Source organism: Heterodontus francisci, chromosome 19, assembly GCF_036365525.1.
Source record: "Heterodontus francisci isolate sHetFra1 chromosome 19, sHetFra1.hap1, whole genome shotgun sequence".
Taxonomy (NCBI): Eukaryota; Metazoa; Chordata; class Chondrichthyes; order Heterodontiformes; family Heterodontidae; genus Heterodontus; species Heterodontus francisci.
In genome coordinates this window covers 66985427-67007690 of record NC_090389.1, presented here as the reverse complement: position 1 = coordinate 67007690, position 22264 = coordinate 66985427, and the positions used below count along the sequence as shown (strand labels likewise).

The 22264-nt window shown below is 41.4% G+C and overlaps 1 protein-coding gene across 4 annotated transcripts in view; it reads left to right on the top strand.

The window, feature by feature from the left end:
- atg7 (ATG7 autophagy related 7 homolog (S. cerevisiae)) overlaps window positions 1–22264 on the top strand; it is a 202028-nt gene that overhangs the window by 39074 nt on the left and 140690 nt on the right. For all 4 annotated transcript variants that reach the window (XM_068051846.1, XM_068051848.1, XM_068051847.1 and 1 more), the window contains 3 exons: window positions 868–958; window positions 1795–1939; window positions 3404–3562. In XM_068051846.1, coding sequence (XP_067907947.1) covers window positions 868–958; window positions 1795–1939; window positions 3404–3562 — 395 coding nt within the window. The remainder of the gene's footprint in view (window positions 1–867; window positions 959–1794; window positions 1940–3403; window positions 3563–22264) is intronic.

Below are 22264 nucleotides of genomic sequence, written 5' to 3'. Positions count from 1 at the left end.
GTGTTTTTGGCTAGGGCTGCTCATTATTCTGTCTTTAACACTCCCTCTGCACTAATGCTTTGTCTTTCATCACACCATTAGCACACTCTCTTTGACTTTGCCCCATGACCTCCTTGTCAGTTAATCTCTCTGGCCCTCTGTCCTATCACACACCTTCCCTTTTGTTCTCTTCCCCCACCCCTGCTTTATTTGTTTAAAACATATTACATTTCTAACCTTTGCCAGTTCTGATGAAAGGTCATTGACCTGAAATGTTAACTCTGCTTCTCTCTCCAAAGTTGCTGCCAGACCTGCTAAGTATTTCCAGGAGTTTTTGTTTTTATTTCCACATTAAACATCAGGGCTTTTGCCATACATTAGAAAGATTTTGTATTCCATTGAAATAATTCATTTTTATGTTTAACCAAGTCTATTTAGTGCACTAAAGTACAGACAGTTCCTGTAGTCACAGGAATTGTACTGGGATGAAATGCAGCAGATATAAAACATATAAATTTAAGAATTGATAAACACTTAGACTGGAATTGTTTCTCCAAGATCAGTTTAAAAATAGTTCTTTCAGGAGAAAAGCTAAGCTGTTTTCAAGAGAGGAGAAAAGTGAATGTTGGAACTCTGAAGTAAAAGCAGAAAATGCTGGAAATGCACAGAAGGTTGTTCAGCATCTAAATGACAAAGATTGGGATTCAGATGGGACCATTTCTCCATACTATTTAGATGGAGATCCCCTAAAATGTTAAGTTTTGTTTCTTTCTTCAAACACCAATTGACCTGCTGTACATTTTCACCATTGTTTTTATTTTAGAAATTTCAAAATGTTGTACTATTGTGGGTGAGAAGCAATCCTAATTATTTAAAATTAATTTACAGATTGTCCAAAGTGTGTCGGTTGGGAGAAAAACCAGAAAGGAAGTCTGGGTCCAAGGATGGTCAATCTCAGTGAATGTATGGATCCGAAGAGGTAAATTAGCATCTTTCATCCAGTCTAATCCCTGATGTTAGGCCTGTTCGGGGCTTGAACTTTAACCAGATATCCTCATGTGAAGTACTCTAAAATGTGATAAAATGATAAGTCAAGGGAATCCAGGTGAATCATAAACCATGAGACTGATCAAGCTGATAATATGGTTTAACCCCTTTTACAGCTTCAAAATGCACTGTTGCTAAATTTTTTACTTCAATTTTTGGCCAGTTTCGTTTTGTCAACGCCGGATCTTATGATAAGTGGCAGGCTAACTGTGATCAAATTGCATTCATTGATTAAAAATATTGTGACATAATTTGAATTGGAATGAAACTAGAATTTATTTCCCTGAATGTTGTAGGAAAATTGTATACCCTGTATTTCTTTGAGTCACTTACCGACTGTTAATCAGGAAAACTGATTTCTGTTACATAATTCTGAAAATAGAACGTTTCTAGATATGTAAAACATCACATCAGTGGACAAGGACAAAGTGGAGACTAATGATGAGCAGTCTTTTGTTAATGCTGCCAGATTTTATTTCACTGCACATTATGGATGTCACTTCTAAGATCTGTAGGCATTGTCTTAAATGTGACATTTTCATGAACTTTGCATACGTGCAGTAATACTAAAATTGTTTATTGAGCCCTTTGAAAAGGCAAAGATTTATTTTAAGCTGACTTTCTTGTTGTGCATGTCTTTTTTTAAACAAAAAAGTAAAAATATGCTTTTTATTAACATGGGCAACTTAATAAGTAGGTTGCAATGCTTCAGTAAGACCTTTTTTCTGAATTCGGCAGATGTATTATTGTTTTTCTCTTCTGTTGAAGACTGGCTGAGTCATCTGTTGATCTCAATCTTAAGTTAATGCGTTGGCGTCTGGTACCAACCCTTGGCCTGGAGAATGTTGTGACTACTCGGTGCTTGCTGCTTGGAGCTGGTACACTAGGCTGCAATGTAGCACGGACACTCATGGTAAGAAAGTTTTCTTAGACACTTAAAAGATTCAAACAGGCATATGAGAGGATATGTTTCATCATAAACCACCTCTTTTTACAATTAAAAGTTGAAATTAAATTAACTAGTCTGGAAAGAAATCAAGCAGATTGGGTGATGGTGCAAAACAGGCAGTATTGGATTGGCCATGCGTTATGCGGAATGCCTGATATTTAATTCCATTGACCGTAAGGAACTGATTATCAGACACATAACAGGTAGCTGATCCGATACCTCCCGTTTTGCGACACTGCCCTAGATGAATTTCTACCTCAGACCAGGATTTCAGTGGAAAGAATTTTTTAAATTGTAATTCTATTTCAGCCCATGAAATTACTCATGAGAGAAAGTTTACTGTGATTTATATACTGTAATCTTTCCTGAGTTCTTAATGTGTAAAATTTGACTACTGTTGGGCAGCATACATCAATGTGCTCAGTAGTTAAAAAGACAAGTAATGTCAAAGTTCTAGGAATGCCAATTAATTAAAAGTAGCTTTGGTTCAATAGAGATATATGCTTGCATGAAATATGCATTTATTTGATATCAACTGTTACATATTCTGTAATCTGTACCAGTGAGATTTGATGTAAACCTGATGACTTATCATCCCTACTGTGCTGTGCATATTTATCTTAAAATAAAAAAAATGTTTTCACCTATGCAACACATGTTTTAAATCTGGAAATGGTACTTATTCCAAGTGGCTTTAGTAGATTGGTGAGATTATGCATGAAGAAATTTTCTTTTTAAAAGTCTGATCATCATAGAATCACACAGCACAGAAGGAGGCCATTAAACCCATCGTCCTTGTCCTGGCTCTTTGAAAGAGCTCTGCAATTGGTTCCACTTCCCTGCTCTTTCCCCAGAGCCCTACAATTTTTTTTCTTTGAGAAATAACCAATTTCCTTTTGAAAGTTATTGCTCAATCTGCTCCCACCAGCCTTTCAAGCAGTGCATTCAAGATTATAACAACTTGCAGCATTTATAAAAAAAAAAAGAATGGTCTTCACATCTCCCTCTGGTTCTTTTTCTCTTGTTTAATTGAATGTAACAATTGAAAATTACATAGCATCTGCGGCACAGGGAAAGGTCATTTGGATCAATTGGTCAGAACCAGTGTTTGTACTCCGTATAAGATTCCGCTCACTGTAATTACCTATTCACATCCTGCCTCAATGATGTTTCAGTTCTCCTAGATGAAGAATTTTTTTTATTCATTCATGGGATATGGATATTTCTGACAAGGCCAGCATTTGTTGCCCATCCTTAATTGTCTTTGAGAAGGTGTTGTGAGCTGCCTTCTTGAATCGCTGCAGTCCATGTGATGTTGGTACACTCACAATGCTGTAGCGCCAAGTAAGCAAAGGATCTATATATATAAAAAAACTTCATGATTAGACAAAGTTGCTTTTGAAATAACTTGTCCTTCATTCTTTATAGGGCTGGGGAGTAAGGCAGATCACCTTTGTGGACAACGCAAAGGTGTCCTATTCTAACCCAGTGCGTCAGTCGTTGTATGAGTTTGAAGATTGTCTCGACGGCGGAAAACCTAAAGCACTAGCTGCGGTGGAGAAACTCCAAAAAATCTTCCCAGGCGTGGTGAGCAGGGGTTTTACACTGTTTACACATTATTGTTATCTGTGCTGTATCATGGGTAGGGCTGCATTTAGCTTTGAACTGCTGCATTGACCTTCCATTGCAGCAGCAGCATATCACTGGTTATAGCAGGGCAATACGCACATGATGGAGATGTATTAGGCAGTAAAAAAAAAGTTAATGTTTCAGAGAAAATTAAAGTTGAGATGGTGGCATCCAAAGAAAGGGGATTTTACCAACTAATGCTATTTGTGGAAATGATTTTATATAAGTGTTTTGAGAAATTTTATTGGGTAAAATGGTATCACATTGTAGTGTGACTGAGACCTATTACATGGCATTGTGTTTGAAGTTCCTTCCCCCTCCCTGGCTGCTCTGTAAATCCATCATATTAAGGCATTTTACATCAGTCTTATAGTATGGAACTGAAGCTTCTTTCTATACTGCATTTGATGATAAATTCACTAATACAATTTTTTTGTCAAGGGTTGGGGTGGAGTATGCACGCACAGATATCTCAATGATTCATGGAAGTAATATTTGGTAATAGAATCGTGTGTATTTTAATCTTTAAACCCTTACGTGGTCCCAACCCACATGAAAAGATGATTTTCGTTTAAACGAAATAGCTGATGAGAAAACAGATTCCACAATGGAATCCACATTTTATTTTCTTCATATTGTGTGAATTGTTGGATCTTTGTTAGCTAAAGGATGAGATTGGTATTGCTTCTTTTCCTGTTTTGTGTCCTCTCTGTATGTCTCATTCGAAACTCGAGTCCCCAGCACAGAAAGATATTGGATGGCAAATTCTATCCTGTTTTGAATTCTTCAGTGCTATTTATAATACATCTTATTTTACATTGGAACAGGAGTCAGCCATTCAGCCCCTCAAGCCTCTTCCACCATTCTGTTTGATCATAGCTTATCTGTGCTTTAACTCCATCTACACACTTTGTTTCCATTACCCTTGCTTAACAAAAATCTATCAATCTCAGTTTCAAAATTACAATTGATTTAACCTCAACACCTTTTTTTGGGGAAAGAGTTTGAGATTTCCACTACTCTTTGTGTGAAGAAGTGCTACTTGACATCACCCCTGAATAACCAAGCTCTAATTTTGTTACGACCCCTTGTTCTGGACTCTCTCACCAGAGGAAGTAGTTTCTCTCTGTCTGCCCTTAAACTCTTAAATCATCATCTTAAACTCTTCAATAAGTTCACTCCATAGTCTTTATTCAATGGAGTAAAAGTCTAGTCTATGCATTGTGTCCTTGTAATTTAACTTTTTTAACCTCCGTATCATTCCGGTGAATCTGTGCTGCATCCCGTCCAAGGCCAATATATCCTGCCTGAGATTCAGTGCCAAAAACTGAATGCTTTGCTCCAGATGTGGTCAAACTGGAAATTTGTACAGCTGTAAATGAAATGTAATTTCCACTCCTTTGTATTCCAGTTCTCTTGAGCAAAAGGCTAGCATTCCATGAGCTTTTTGAATTTTTTTTTTGTACCTGTCTACTAACTTTTAGTGATTCGATACTTGGACCCCCAAATCTCTCTGCTCATCCACAGTTTCTAGCTTCTCACCATTTAGAAACTAATCTATCTTTCTTAGGTCCAAAGTGGCTGACCTCTCAGCCATGTTGAACTCCATCTGACACAGTTTTGCCCATTTAATTAATCTATCAATATCACTAGGCAACTTTTTGTTCCCATTTACACTACTTACTGTGCCAACTAACTTAATCGCTATTCCTTCACCCAAGTCATTTATAAGTATCGTAAAAAGGTCTGGCACCAGTACAAATCTCCAGGGGGCACCTCAAGTCACATTCTGCCAATTTGAGTACACTCCCATTATCGCCACTCTGTCTGCTACCTCCTAACCAATTCCCTATCCAAGCCAATATGTTGCCTCCGCTTCCATGCACTCTAATTTTTGTTAACAACCTCTTAAGTGGAACCTTATCAAATGCCTGTTGGAAGTTCATATATATAACATCCATAGACACATTCTTATCTACCACCTTAGTTACCTCCTCAAAAAAAAATTCAACTAGACATAACTTTCCCTTTTCAAATGCACATTGTCCTTTTGACGTTCTCTTAAGTGCATGTCTGGAAGAAAACCATTGCTATTTGCTATTAGCCAAGCTATCCAGTGTGTGTGTGTGATTACACGTCTCCTACTTTAGAATTAGAGTCATGATTTCTTCAATTTTGAAATTGTTTAGGTGCACTTATCTTACCCGTTATAGTTGGTTGATTTAGAATCCAACTGGCTGAATTTAATAGACTAATTAATGATGTACAGAATACTAAATATTCTAGGTAATGCTGTGTAGTTGAGTTCTTTCACAGCCTTTTTGATGGAATTAATTTTCTCGTAAGAATGTCTCTCTAGACGTTCCAGATTATATTTTATTGTAATGCCTTCCATAAAAACCTCACTTTTCTTTTAATATTTTCATGCCAGATTTTATTTTAAGTTGCCAGAATGTGTAGTGGAGGGATATGATACCCAAGAATGGGCCTTTTTTTAAAAAAGAAAGACTGCATTTGAATAGCACCTCTCACGCCCTCAGGATGATCCAAAGCAATTTATAGCCAATGAAGTACTTTTGAAGTGTAATCACTATTGTAATGTAGGTAATGCAGTTGCCGATTTGCACACAACAAGGTCATGCAAACAGCAATTTGGTAATGTGTTTTAGTGATGTTGGTTGAGGGATAAATATTGGGTCAGGACACTTAAGATAACTCCCTGAGAGATCAGGCGCGTGCTCGGTTTAACATCTTGTCCAAAAGACGATACCTCTGACAATGTAGCGCTCCCACAGTACTGCACTGAAGTGTCAACCTAGAATTTTCTTCGTTAAAGTCTTGAGTGGGACTTGAACCCACAACTTCTGACTCAGAGGCGAGAGTGCAACTGGGTCAAGGCTAACACTGAATACTTTATGGTCCATTTCTGGAGGTGGGACTCTACATATTTAAAAAAGGAATGAACTCAAAAGACTGGCCTGGTCACGTGATGGAAACGGACACATCAGTGTTTTGATATGCTTATGATTACATGACCGGTGGTGCTTAGCACAGTTACCTACTGCTGGCCTTGCAGAGTGGATGCTGCTGAAACAAGTTATCACCTTTAGTACCATCTCCAGGGATTAAGACATTGGGCTGAGTTTTTATAGCTTCCAAGATGGCGCAGTATACGCGCGAGACATGCGCTGCGCGAGACATGCGCTGCGGAGCCACTGCAATATTTTGCGCGGCGGCGCAATATCATGAAGGGGCGAACCGCCCACCCCAATGACACAGAGGGGGCGGGCGCTCCGTTCCCGGCAACGGTGTCCAGTGTCAACAGTATCCAGTGCCAACGTGCAGGCGCTGGCGCCATTTTTAAAGAGCTTCAGGTCCTTCCATTACATTTTACTGATTAAAGTAGCAGGTTGGTAAAAATAAATTAAAATGGAAAGCTATTCACACTCCCAGTCCTCTCTCCCACTCCCGCAATGAATAATCAGTTTACCATTTGTCCTCTTCCCCCCCCCAAAAGAAGTAAATTTTTGATCACAACCCTTCTCCCCCGCATCCCCCCCACAACTTTCTTTACTTTAATCTTCAACCCCTTCCCACCATTCCCTCAACCAACTGTGTTTGTTTTTGCCATGTTCCACCCCTCCCCAGCCCTGAAACTTCACTCCTTCCCCCCCACCCCCTCACAATCAGTGTTCCGTCTTGGATCTCCGAATGGAGATCCGAAGGTGCGGGACCTCCGGCAACCAGCCGGAATATTGGCATGGGACGGCTGTCGTGATGAGGTAAGTAATTATTCATTTATTAGCATTGATTTAAATAAGTAAATTAAGTATTTTTCACTGAGCGGCGGGAACGACACCGAGGCCTCGCCGCTGACGGTAAAATGCGGTGTGCCTTCCCGGCGTCGAGGCCCGTGGCGGCCTCTCTCAGACGTATTTTCCGAGCCCCCCCCCCCAATGTCGGGGGGTGCTGATAAAACCCAGCCCATTGCCTCATAAGGATGCTTGTCCGTTGGTTTATCCAGCTCCGCATGTGGTGAGAGCCTCAATTTTACTTCTAAAAATGCAAACAAGACTTGATTTTTTTGAGAAGTTCCAGGGAGGCTTGCTTTAAAATAAACGTGGTTTGAATATTTAAAACTGTATTAATTTCTACTTTTGAGAATTTATTATTTGTCTAGTGCAGTCCTTTCTGGTGGGACAGAAAGGTTGTGTAACAATTTGATGGTTTTGATCCTACATTATATATTCAGCACAAGAACCATTTGATTCATCTTCAAAGCCTTTTAGACTTGTGCATTTTCAGATATGCTTTTCAAGATCTCAGCAGCCTCTTTTGTGTGATGCATTCAATTGATGCTGTGATGTGCAGTGCTGAATGGATTGGATAGTGGAAGGGCAAATTTGTTGCTTTCAGTGCTTAAAATGTAACAGAATAATTGTTGAAAAAGCTGGGTGGTGGTGTTGTCCATTCATTGCTGATCGATAGACATAGCTCGCTGTCCTCAGTTATAACCGAGAGTAATGGTGTAACTGGATGGAAAAGCTAGTGGGAGCCTGGGGATCCTCAAGGAAACCTCGCCCTATATAACATCTTCAACTTGATGATCCAAGATTCCTGTATCTCTCAGTCAGAGAATGCTCGCTCCATTTAGCATGTTACAGAGAAATCCATCCCTTCCTACTGAGAGCAATGGATTTCAACATCAGGCAGATTAGTCAGCATTATTTTATGATAGCCTACTTTCGCCCAAGGAATGCTTTCTACAATATTAGAAAAATGATGGGACTGCCGGTTCTGGATTATTTGTTAAACATTACTATGCAAAAGCTGTACACAGTGTAAATCGTTATTTACTAAACCAATGTTGTAGAAGCATGCATTAGGCTATGGGGAATCTGTACTTTATGTATTTTAGAATTATAATATTGTGCCTGTTCTGAGTCTTTGAAAGAGCAATGCAATTAGTCCTACTGTCCTGCTCTTTCCCCATATTTCTGCAAATTCTTCCTTTTTGAATATATAGCCAGTTACATTTTGAAGGTTATATAGAATTACTTAGAATATGCAGCTCAGAAACAGGCCATTTGACACACTCATTCCATGTACCACATCTCAGCCTTTCAGCATATATTTCTGTTTGCCTTTCTCCTGTACCCATCTGGTTTTTGGAAGCATCTAAGCTACTTCCTGTGGTAGCATGTTCCACATTCTAACCATTTTCAGAGTAAAGAAATGTTTCTTTATTTCCCTATTATATTTATTAGTAATTATCTTGTATTTACAACTCATAGTTTGTATTGCCCCACAAGTGTCTCCTCAAGTACCCTGCCTATTCATAATTTTAAAGACCTTTAACCGGTATTCTCTTTTCCACAGAAAAAACCCTAATTTGTTCAATCTTTCCTGATAACCGTAATCTCAATTCTGGCACCATCCTTGTAAATCTTTTTTGCACTTCCTCCAGTGCTTCTATGTTCTTTTTATAGTGGGCTGAATTTTACTAGTTGGTGGCGAGTTTCTGAGATGGCGACCCGCACGTGCAGGCTTTACTCCGCGGAGCCGCCAATTTATTATACGCGGCGCCTCATTTACATGGCTGGGGCGGACTGCCTGCCCCCGATGATGTGGAGGGGGAGGTGCACCATCCCCAGCAACGGCGTCCGGCGCCACTGCGCAGGCACCAAGCCATTTTTAAAGGACTTTTAAAGAATTTAAATTTTTTAAGTTATTGTCAGTATAAATTTAAAGTGAAAAATTTAGTAAACATTTCAAGATCCCCCCCAATGACTAAACAATTTACAACTTTCCCTCTTGGTGCCCCCCCCCCCCCCTGCAAAAATCTTACCTTGTAATCCCGACCTTCCCTCCTTACAAAGTTCATAAACTATGAACTTTTCCCCTTCCCACCACCCCATAGACTAACCAAAAGGTTTCACCCCGCTCCCCCCAACCCCCCGCCCTGAAAACTTACCTCCACACCAGCGTCCCGCATCGGATCTCCGGTTGGCGCGGGAGTCCCGGCAACCAACCGGAATATCGGAGCAGGACGGCTGGCGGCAGCAGGTAAGGCATTAATTCATTTATTACCATACATTAACATATTTAGATTTCGGCCCCATTGCCGAGTGGCAGGGGTAGGGGGGTGGGGTGGTGGCGGCGGTGGGGGGGCTCCCCATGAGACCTCGCTGCCACCGCCAGCAGTATGAGGCTCGGCCTTCCTGGTGTTGAGGCCTGTGATGGGCCTGTCTTGGAGGCATTTTCTGGGCCCCCCGCCACCTCCCCTGACTTTGGGAGGTTGGTAAAATTCAGCCCAGTATCTAGACCAGAACTGTATACATAACTCTAAGTGCTGCTTCACCAAGGATCTATATAAGCTTCACATACTTCACTACTTTTGAAGTGCTACTATTGGATTTACTTCCACCACTCTTTCATGCAGTGAATTCCAGAAATCTCTTCCAGTTCTTTTGCCAATTATCTTACATATGTCTCCTCTGGTTACTGACACTCCTGCCAGTGGAATTTATTTCATCAAAACCCTTCTAAATTTTAAACAACTCCATCAACTCTTCCCTTAGCCTCTCTGCTCTAAGGAGACCAATCTCAGCTTCTCTAGTCTCTCCACATAACTGAAGTCCTTCATCCCTGGTATTTTTCTAGTAAATTGGAAATATCAACTATGGTTCTGTTGATAGCACTCTTGCCTCTGATTCAGAAGGTTGCGGTTTCAAATCCCACTCCAGAGCTCACAAAAATCTAGGCTGACGATCCAGTGCAGTACTGAGGGAGTGCTGCACTATTGGATGTGCCATCTTTCACATGAGGTGTTAAACTAAGGCCCCATCTGCTCTTGAAAGTAAAAGATTTCATGATGAAGAACAGCAGGGAAGTTATCCCTTGGCCTAACTACTTGCTTTTGTACTCTATTCTCCATTTATAAAGCCCAGCATCCCATTTCCTGTTTGAACAACCTTATCAACTAGTCTTGCCACCTTTAATATTTTGTGTATTGAACCCCGGGCTCTCTGCTCATGTGCTTCCTTTAAAACTGTACCATTTAGTTGATATTGCCTTTCCTCATTCCTCCCACAAAATGCATTGCTTCACACTACCCTGCATTACTCACTACATTTCCAAGTTTAGTGTCATCTGAAAACTTTGAAATTATGCCCTTTACACACCAGTTCAGGTCATTAATATATATCAAAAACAAGAGTGCTACTAATACCAACCCCAGGAGCAAAGCACAGTATAATTCCCTCCAGTTTGAAAAACAACCATTCATCACTCCTCTCTCCTTTCTGTCTCTTAGCCAGTTTTGAAAGTCCATATTCGCAACATCAACTGCACTAATCTCATCAACCCTCTTCATTACTTTGTAAAAAATATGTTTGTCAGACATGATTTACCTTTAAAAATCCATGCTGGCTGTCATTTATTAGCCCATGTTTTTTCAAATAATTTTGTGCCAGATTATAGTATGGAAAGAGCTTCCCCACCACTGATGTTGGCTGGCTAGCCTGTAGTTATCAGGCATATTCTTTTGTCCCTTTTCGAAAAGGGGTTTAACATTTGCAACCCTCCAGTCCTCTGGCATCATTTTCATATCCAAGAAGGATTGAATGTGCCCAAATCCTCCGTTATCTCCACCCTCACTTCCCTCAGCAGCCTTGGATGCATCCTATCTGGACCAGGTGGCCTCCTCTTTATCTATTTTCATCTTATGCAATTTCTCCACCCCTTCCTCCTTTACTGTGGCATTGGCAGAATCCTCTTTTGTGAAGACAGATATAAAATACACATTTAGTACCTCTGCCTCCATAAGGCTCCTTTCATGAGAAGATTTCCTTTTTGGTCACTAATTGGCCCCACCCTTGTTTTGACTATCCTTTTACTCTTCATATAAGAACGTAAGAAATCGAAGCAGCCCCTCGAGCCTGCTCCCACCATCCAATACATTCATGTTAGATCTTTTGCCTGAACTCCGTTTTCCTGCCTGCTCCCCAATATCCCTTGATTCGCTGAGAGATCAAAAATCTGTCTACCTCAGCCTTAAATATATTCAAGGATGGAGCATCCACAACCCTCTGGAGTAGAGAATTCCAACAATTCACAATCCTTTGAGTGAAGTAATTTCTGCTCATTTCAGTCCTAAATGATTGGCTCCTTTTCCTAAGACTGTGTCCCCATGTTCTAGATTTCCCAGCCAGGGGAAACAACCTCTGTGTCTGCCCTGTCAAGCCCCATCAGAATCTTGTATGTTTCAATGAGATCACCTCTCGTTCTTCTAAATGCCTGAAAGTATAGGCCCAATTTATTCAGCCTTTCATCATAGGACAACTCTGTCAACCCAGGAACCAATCTAGTAAACCTTCGCTGTACCGCCTCCAATGGCGAGTATATCCTTCCTTAGATATGGAGACCAAAACTGCACATAGTACTCCAGGTGTTGTCTCACCGAAGCCCCATACAATTGTAGCAAGCTTCCTATTCTTGTACCCCAGTCTCCTCCTTGCAATAAAAGCCAACATGCCATTTGCCTTATAATTGCTTGCCATACCTGCAACCTGCATGCTAACTTTCTGTGTGCCTGTATGAGTACATCCAACTCCCTTGGAACATCAACATTTAAAAATTGCAGGCCTTTTTAAAAAAAAAAATTCTACTTTTCTAATCTTAGTAATAAAGTGATTAACCTCACACTTGCCCACATTATACTCCATTTGCAACCTTGTTGCCCACTCACTTAGCCGGCCTAAATCTTTTTGTAGCCTCTTTGCCTCCTCCTCACAGTTTACATTCCCCCTAGCTTTGCATCAAGAGCAAACTTGAATACATTACTTTTGGTCTCTTCGTCTAAGTCATTTATATAGATTGTAATTAGCTGAGGCCCTAGCACTTGACTGTTATGGCACTCCACAAGGCAGAGCCTGCCAACTTAAAAATACCCCATCATTAACCAATTTGCTATCCATACTAATATATCACTGCCAACTCCATGAGCCCTTATCATGCATATTAGCCTTTTGTGTGGGACCTTATTGGATGCCTTTTGGAAATGCAAGTATACGACATCTACTGGTTCCCTTTTTTCTACCCTACTAGTTATATCCTCAAAAAAACTCTAATAAATTTGTCAAAATCGATTTCCCTTTCGGGAAACCATGTTGACTTTGTCTGATCATACTATGATTTTCTAAGTGCATTAAGACTTCTTTAATAATTAATTCCAGCATTTTCCCAACATCTGATCTCAGGCTGACTGGCCTGTGCTTTCCGGGTTTCTCTCTCCCTCCTTTCTTGAATGGCGATGTTACATTTGCTAACTTCTAAAATGTAGGGAATATTGGATAATCATAACCAGCGTATGCACTACATCTGCAACTACCTCTTTTAGAACCCTAGGATGTAAGCCATCAGGTCCTGGAGATTTGTCAGATTTTAGTCCCTTAATTTTCTCCAGTAATTTTTTCTGTTATTTCCGTTACGTAATTTGTGTCTTTAACATCTCACACTGAAGAGTGTCTGCAGAGTCTCATCGACAGGTTTGCGGCTGCCTGCAACGAATTTGGCCTAACCATCAGCCTCAAGAAAATGAAAATCATGGGACAGGACGTCAGAAATGCTCCATCCATCAATATTGGCGACCATGCTCTGGAAGTGGTTCAAGAGTTCACCTACCTAGGCTCAACTATCACCAGTAACCTGTCTCTAGATGCAAAAATCAACAAGCGCAAGGGAAAGGCTTCCACTGCTATGTCCAGACTGGCCAAGAGAGTGTGGAAAATGGCGTACTGACACGGAACACAAAAGTCCGAGTATATCAAGCCTGTGTCCTCAGTACCTTGCTCCATGGCAGCGAGGCCTGGACAACGTATGTCAGCCAAGAGCGACGTCTCAATTCATTCCATCTTCGCTGCCTCCGGAGAATACTTGGCATCAGGTGGCAGGACAGTATCTCCAACACAGAAGTCCTCGAGCTGGCCAACATCCCCAGCTTATACACACTACTGAGTCAGCGGCGCTTGAGATGGCTTGGCCATGTGAGCCGCATGGAAGATGGCAGGATCCCCAAAGACACATTGTACAGCGAGCTCGCCACTGGTATCAGACCCACCAGTCATCCATGTCTCCGCTTTAAAGACATCTGCCAACGCGACATGAAGTCCTGTGACATTGATTACAAGTCGTGGGAGTCAGTTGCCAGTGTTCAGCAGAGCTGGCGGGCAGCCATAAAGGCGGGGCTAAAGTGTGGCGAGTTGAAGAGACTTAGCAGTTGGCGGGAAAAAAGACAGAAGCGCAAGGAGAGAGCCAACTGTGTAACAGCCCCGACAAACAAATTTTTCTGCAGCACCTGTGGAACAGCCTGTTCCTCTAGAATTGGCCTTTATAGCCACTCCAGGCGCTGCTCCACACACCACTGACCACCTCCAGGCGCTTACCCATTGTCTCTCGAGATAAGGAGGCCAAAGAGCAAAAAGAAGAATTTGTGTCTTCTACTGTGTTTATAAAAGACCCTTTTCTGTTACCCACTAATCTTTTCTCAAACACTGTCTGTGCCCTTCTTATTTCCTTTTTTCAATTCTCCTCTGCACATTCTATATTCTACTTGATTCTTTACTGTATTTTCAACCTGACATTTATCATAAGCCTCCTTTTCTTGTTTCATCTTAGTCATCCAGGAAGCACTAGCTTTGGATGCCCTTTCTTTCCCCCTCATAGGAATGTGTTTAGTCTGTATCTGAACTATCTTGTCTTTGAAGGCCTCCCATTGCTTATTCACTGTTTTACCTGCCAGTTTGTCTTTCCAATCTACCTGGGCCAGATCCCTTTCCAACAAGCTGAAATTAGACTGTTTTTAGTTGCTTATCTTCACCTCTGATTGACTGTTTCTGTCCCTTTCCATAATTACTCTAAACCTAATGATGTTCTGATCACTGTATCCCAAATGCTGTCCCACTGAAGCATGCTTTAATTGCCCAACTTCATTCCCCAGAACTAGATCCAACACCACTTCTTTCCTCTTTCGACTGGAAACGTACTAATCAAGCGCTTTCTCTTGTACCTATTTGAGAAATTCCACCCTGCCCCACCTTGCTCTTTACACTTTTTTCCCATATTTATTAGGATAATTGAAGTTGCTCATTATCACTCCTCTGTTGCTTTTACAAAGTATATGGAGTCAGAGAGGAGGCCATACGGCCCTTTGAGTCCATGCCAGCTCTCTAGATCAATCCAATCAGTCCCATTCCCCTGCTGTATCCCCATAGCCCTGTAGGTTTATTTCCCTCAAGTGCCGGTCCAATTTCCTTTTATAGTCATTGATCGTCTCCGCTTGCACCACCCTCATAGGCAGCAAGTTCCAGGTCATTACCACTCGCTGCGTAGAAAAGTTCTTCCTCACAGCCCTCTTGTCCGAAACCTTAAATCTATGTCCCCTGGTCCGTGTACCATCAGCTAATGGGAACAGCCTTTCTTTGTCTACCTTACCTAGACCTTTCATAATCTTGCTCACCTCTATCAAATCTCCCCTCAATCTCCATCTCAGTCAATACCTGGAACTTGCTGCCCACAAGGGTGGTGGGTGTGGAGATAATACATGATATCAAAAGGAAATTGGCTGGATACTTGAAAGAAATAAATTTGTAGGGTTAGGGGGAGAGAGCGGGGGAGTGGGACTGACTTTTTTGCTCCGCGGAGAGCCAGCATGGACTCAATGGACCGAATATCCTCCTCCTATGCCTTTAATTACTCTCTGACTTTAACCTTGAAGCTAAAATCCCTCATCCTTGGAACCATTCTGGTAAATAGCCTCTGCACCCTCTCAAAGACCCTCACACCCTTCCTAAAGTGTGGTGACCTGAACTGGACACACTACTCTAGTTGTGGCCCAACCAGAGCTTTATAAATGGTCAGCAAAATTTCCCTGCTATACAATATATATTGCTATCAGAACAAGTTCCCTGTGCTTTCTGCAGGCGCCAGAGCCAGGTTGATGATACATCAGTTTAGTTGCCTGTGACTTTATCTGTTTTGTCACCTAATGAAAATTACCTGATGATATTAAATTGTACAGTGCTGCACTGTTGCAGTACTTGGGTTCAGCCAAAAGAGGGTAGTGACGAATGACAAATCCCCTTTACAGCCAATGATCAAAATATCTGGCGCTTAAAGCATTAATTTACCATGTTGCTGTACGCTGGTTTGTTGACCTATAGCTTTTGGAATTCAACATTTACAATTCTTTTTATGATTTCAGGTCCCAGTAACATGTTGTAACTGTTAAGTATCTACAGATACCAGTCTGAGAATGGTAGCTACGTAATGCAATGTAAGCAGACCTGAGTTACATTGTCTACTACGCAACACATTCTTCACAGCCAGGAGAGAGAAAGTTCTGTTCAAATGTGTTCATGGATATGTTGAGCTTTTCTCCAACTTAGATAATTTTTAAGTTTATATAATATTAAACATCTCTCCCCTATCATTAAAAAGGTTCCAAAGAAAGTTTTAAAAGTTTGTGGTTCACTGGGCTACATTTTAAAGTTGGTTTCTCATGGGGTTGAAATTATATTGCAGCTTGTGCAAAATGTGTAAGATTACTCACTGATGATGACTTTCTGGTTCTTTAGTGCAAGTCAGAAATTAGATCACTGTCCTAACTCCTGAGTTACACAATCACATTTTTGCATTAATGTACTTCACATTGACATAGCATAACTGGAGCCTAAAATGATTTACCCATTGGCCCAGAAGTGAATTCAACACAGTAAATTCTATAGATGGGAGCAGGAAGTTACAAAGGGACATAGACAGATTAAGTGAGTGGCAAAACTATGGCAGATGGAGTTCAATGTGGGGAAATATGAGGTCATCCACTTTGGATCTGAGTAAGACACATCAGACTATTGGTGAGGCACGAGGAGCTGTGGAGGGGCAAAGGGATTTAGGTCTCCATGTACATAAATCATTACAAGTTAGTGTACAGATACAAAATATATTCACAAAAGCCAATGGAATGTTGGCCTTTACCTTATGGGGGTTGGAATGGGCTAAAGGAGTTAAATTATGGCGACATATTAATCAGAGCCTTTAAAATGATAAAGGGATTCGATTTCGTTGATACAGAGAAATTATTTTCTTTGGCGAGGGAATAAATAACAAGGGGCATAATATTAAAATTAAAGCTAGGTCTTTTAGGAGTGAAATCAGGAAACTCTTCTTTGCATAAAGGATGGTGCAAATCTGGGACACTCCGAAAACTCTGCGGATGCTGGGCCAACTTTTGGGACAGGTGGATGGACTTTTGTTAGGAAAGGGCATCTAGGGATATGGATCAAAGTCTTGAGTCTTCTCTCCATCGTGCCAATTATTGCAGACTCTCCTCTTATCCCTCGGTGCTCATGCCAACCTTTGTCAGAGCACCTATCAGGGATAGCTCCGTCCATTTCTAATCCAGTTATTGTTGTTCACACATGTCCTCTATCTCCTGTGACTCAAGTCACGTACATTCTAACGAGCTTGTGACACGTTTTGTTCTCCAGTTCCTTATCTTAGAATGTGTCTCACCATGTGGTTACTCAACTTCAGTTTCTGTTTACACTGTGGTTTTAACCTAATCAACTACTCGATGTGATTTCAATCAAATCAACTGTCTCGCTGTGGTTTCAACCTAATCAACTGTCTTTGTGTTAACAATACTTTAGCAACTTCAGCATATTTCTCTTGAAGCTTCTAGTTTGGCACTTCTCCCATAATTCCGTTAGCATATCCAAGCATATAGCATGTTATACATAGTTCAATATTCTTACAAAGGCGGGGAAATGATGCAGAGGTATAGATCAGACATGATCTAATTGAATGGCGGAACAAGTTCAAGAGGCAGAATTTACCTATTCTTTCTTTACTCCTATGGTACGCCTGAAACAGTGCCACACATCAGCTGCTAGTACCATAGTTGTTTATACTCGTGCCTGAAGGGTAGCATTGTTTCAGGACTGCACACAAGGGGCTGAATTTTACCAGCCCCTCGATGTGGGTCGTGGCGGGGAGGCCAGTAAAATGCTAGCGGGAGCGGGCCGCCATGACCCACGAAGCCGAGAAGGCCCCACCGGATATTAGCGGCAGTGTCGAGGCCTCAGTGCAGTGGCGGGGCCTTCATTAAAATATTGAAATTAGATGAATTAACATGCAAATGAACTTACCTGCCGCCCTCGGTTGTCCCACGCTGATTTTACGGCCAACTGGCCGCAACTCGCGCGCCTTCGGAGCTCCATTGAAGTTCCAAGGCGAGACACTGGTGAGGAGGCGGGAGGAATAAAATTATCAGAGTGGGGGGGGTGGTGGTGGAGTGGGGAAAACTATTCCTATTGGTTTAAAAGCAAAATACTGTGGATGCTGGAAATCTGAAATAAAAACAAGAAATGCTGGAACCACTCAGGTGTGGCAGCATCTGTGGAAAGAGAAGCAGAGTTAACGTTTCGGGTCAATGACCCTTCATTGGAACTGACAAATATTAGAAAAGTCACAGGTTATAAGCAAGTGAGGTGGGGGTGGGGCAAGAGATAACAAAGGAGGTCTAGATTGGACCAGGCCACATAGCTGACCAAAAGGTCACGGAGCAAAGGCAAACAATATGTTAATGGTGTGTTGAAAGACAAAGCATTGGTACAGATTAGGTGTAAATACACCTGTATTGATTTAAAAAAATCCATATAATGGTTGAATGGTATGGAACAGGGTTACGTTGTGATGCTTGAATTGTTTTGCATTTGTTGCAGCTATTCCTGCTTTTTATGGTATTTAACACTTCAAATTATTTTGTAATTGGTATAAAGTCTAAATTCTACTTAACGTTATTTCAGTAAACAGTTGAATATTCAATTTCGCCGGCTTACAAGGAAGATCCAGTGACTCTTTAATGAGCAGCCACAAACTGAGGGATATTCTGCTGCTTAAGATGAAAAGAAAAACAGCAAATGCAAATACAAAATAAAAATAGAAAATGATGGAAATGCACACTTGGAGAGTCAGTATCTGAAAGGATAAGAAAGGTCAATGATTGGGGTGTTTGCTGCCAAGTCCCCTCTGTCCAAAGTGCTGACTGACTTGCTGTGCAATGCCAGCATTTTGTATTTGTTCTGCTGACTTGATAGCCATTTACTTTGTACAGGTAAAGTACAGTGTATTTTTTTTATTTTAACATGCACTTGCTTGTACACAAATTAAAGATTTGCTGCTTATTTATTTACATTTCCAGTGATCTAATAAACTTTTATAATACAAATGAAATATTGCTGTTTTTGAAGCTGAATTGTCTAATATTTTGCATAACTATTTAGCCATTCAGAGAAGCTTCTGTTACATAGGAATGGAAAAAGGCCATTCAGCCCCTTGAGCCTGTTCCATCATTCAATTAGATCATGGCTGATCTGTATCTTAACTCCATCTACCTGCCTTAGCTGCATAACTCTTAAAACCAATCACAGAATAATACAGTGCAGAAGAGGCCCTTCTGCCCATTGAGTCTGCACCGATGCATTAAAGACACCTGACCTGTCTACCTAATCCCATTTGCCAGCACTTGGCCCATAGCCTTGAATGTTATGACATGCCAAGTGCTCATCCAGGTACTTCTTAAAGGATGTGAGGCAACCCACCTCTCAGGCAGTGCATTCCAGACCGTCACCACCCTCTGGGTAAAAAAGTTCTTCCTCAAATCCTTCTTAAACCTCCTGCCCCTCACCTTAAACTTGTGTCCCCTCGTAACTGACCCTTCAACTAAGGGGGACAGCTGCTCCCTATCCACCCTGTCCATGCCCCTCATAATCTTGTACACCTCGATCAGGTCACCCTTCAGTCTTCTCTGCTCCAGCGAACACAACCCAAGCCTATCCAACCTCTCTTTATAGCTTAAATGCGTCATCCCAGGCAGCATCCTGGTGAATTGCCTCTGCACCCCCTCCAGTACAATCACATCCTTCCTGTAATGTGGCGACCAGAATTGCACACAGTACTCCAGCTTTGGCCTTACCAAAGTTCTGTGCAACTCCAACATGACCTCCCTGCTTTTGTAATCTATGCCTCGATTGATAAAGGCAAGAGTCCCATATGCCGTTTTCACCACCCTATTAACCTGCGCTTCTGCCTTCAGAGATCTATGGACAAACACACCAAGGTCCCTTTGTTCCTCGGAACTTCCCAGTGTCAGGCTATTCATTGAATACTTCCGTGTCACATTACTCCTTCCAAAGTGTATCACCTCACACTTTTCAGGGTTAAATTCCATCTGCCACTTTTCTGCCCATTTGACCATCCCGTCTATATCTTCCTGTAACCCAAGACAGTCGACCTCATTGTTAACCACTCGGCGAATCTTTGTGTCATCCGTGAACTTACTGATAAATGACAAACAATAGGGGAACCAGCACAGATCCTTGTGGTACGCCACTGGACACTGGCTTCCAGTCACTAAAACAGCCGTCTTGTCATCACTCTCTGTCTCCTACAGCTAAGCCAATTTTGAATCCACCTTATCAAGTTACCCTGTATCCCATGTGCATTTGCTTTCTTGATAAGTCTTCCATGTGGGACCTTGTCAAAGGCTTTGCTGAAATCCATGTAAACTACATCAACTGCACTACCCTCATCTACACACCTGGTCACATGCTCAAAAAATTCAATCAAATTTGTTAGGCATGACTTCCCTCTGACAAAGCCATGCTGACTATTCCTAATCAAATCTTGCCTCTCCAAGTGGAGATAGATTCTCTCCTTCAGAATTTTCTCCAATAGCTTCCCTACCACTGACATGGGATTCACTGGTTTGTAGTTCCCTGGCTTATCTCTACAACCTTTCTTAAATAGTGGGACCACATTAGCTGTTCTCCAGTCCTCTGGCACCTCCCCCGTGGCCAGAGAGGAATTAAAAATTTGGGTCAGAGCCCCTGCAATCTCCACCCTCGCCTCCCACAGCATGTGTCTAACAAAAATCTATCAATCTCAGCTTTGAAATTTTCAATTGACCTAGCCTCAGCAGCTTGTTGGGGGACAGAGTTCCAGACTTCCACTACTTTTTGTGGGAAGCAATACTTCTTGACATTACCCCTGAATTGCATTTTATGCCCCATTCTTCTGTATTGTTCCACCATTGGAAATAGGGTAGATAGAAACTATCAATTCCTTCAACTATCTTAAACACCACAATGAGATCATCACTTGATCTTCTATACTCAAGGGAGTACAATCCTAGTCTATGTACTCAAGGGAGTACAATCCCAGTCTTGTGTACAATCCTAGTCTATGTACTCAAGGGAGTACAATCCTAGTCTATGTACTCAAGGGAGTACAATCCTAGCCTATGTAATTTCCATTTTACATAGAGTTAATTTCCTGACAAATGCACAAATGTGAATAGTGCAAGGCATCATGGGAGCATGTTACTTGTAGAGAATCGAGTATCATGTTTGGTTTTATTTAAGTGAACATAATGGATGCTAAAACCCAAGGGAAAAATTGGGAGGGGCATTTTCAGAGTTGAAATGTGCAGTGACACATATTAACCGAAGCTGTGTTTTTCTTTGTTTTTCTTATCATACTGCAGTTAATAATGAATCCTGTTTGAATGTAGCAATTTCACGAGCTGTTTTACATTCTGTTACATACTTTCAGTTCACATTTTTTCGTGCTGGTTTTAATCTGGATTATTTTAAACTTCCCATTTCTATCACATAGGTTCACCTCTTTTCTGCAGATGTGTCTGGCTGCCATGGTGAATGAAGTTTTACAAGTTTACAGCATTATTGTAAGACTATGGTACTATTTTCTTGAGATAGTTTTGGCGCAGTACAAGTATTAGCTGCAGGATGGCATGAAAAGGCAATCTGGAATAATTATTCACTGACTGTCATATGGAACTGAATTATTTGGATGTTTTCTTGACCCATGGCAGTCCTTGTGATGATATTGCTTCCATCACGGTGTTAGGTAGATAATTCCAGGATTTGGAGATGATGATGGAGGAATAACGCTATATGTCCAAATCCGTATAACAATTTGGCACTAGTGGTGGTCCCATGTCAGTTTGTCCTCGGTGGTTGAGGCTGGAGGTTGGGGGCGAGGAGGTGCTCTCAAAGAAGACTGGGCCAGTTACTGCAGTGCATCCCACAGATAGCACATACTGCAGCCACAGTGCACCAGTGATGGAGCCAGCGGATAATGAGTTCAGTGGCTGGGCGCCAGTCGAGCAAGCTACTTATTCCTGGATGGGTTTGAGTTTCTTGAGTGTTACTATGACTGCACCCATTCAGGTAAGTGGTGAGTATTGCATCACACACTTGAGCTTGGTAACTCGTAGAGTGGCACTGAGGGGGGTCACTTGTTACAGAGTACCCAGCCTCTGCCCTGCTTTTATAACCACAACATTGGTTATTCTAGTTAAGCTTCTGCTCAATGATGCTCCTGGTCTTCTTATCGTTATACTTTGTTTTAAATTTAGCAGCAAACTGGAGAATGGTGACATCCTCCTTGAATTGGTAAGCTAGGGAGTTAGTCCTTCAATTGCTCATGTGGTCAATTTCTAATCATAGCTGTGCCATTACAGAATTCTTTACTGGGCTAGGGTTATTGGGCACATTTACCATACTGTTACTAATATGT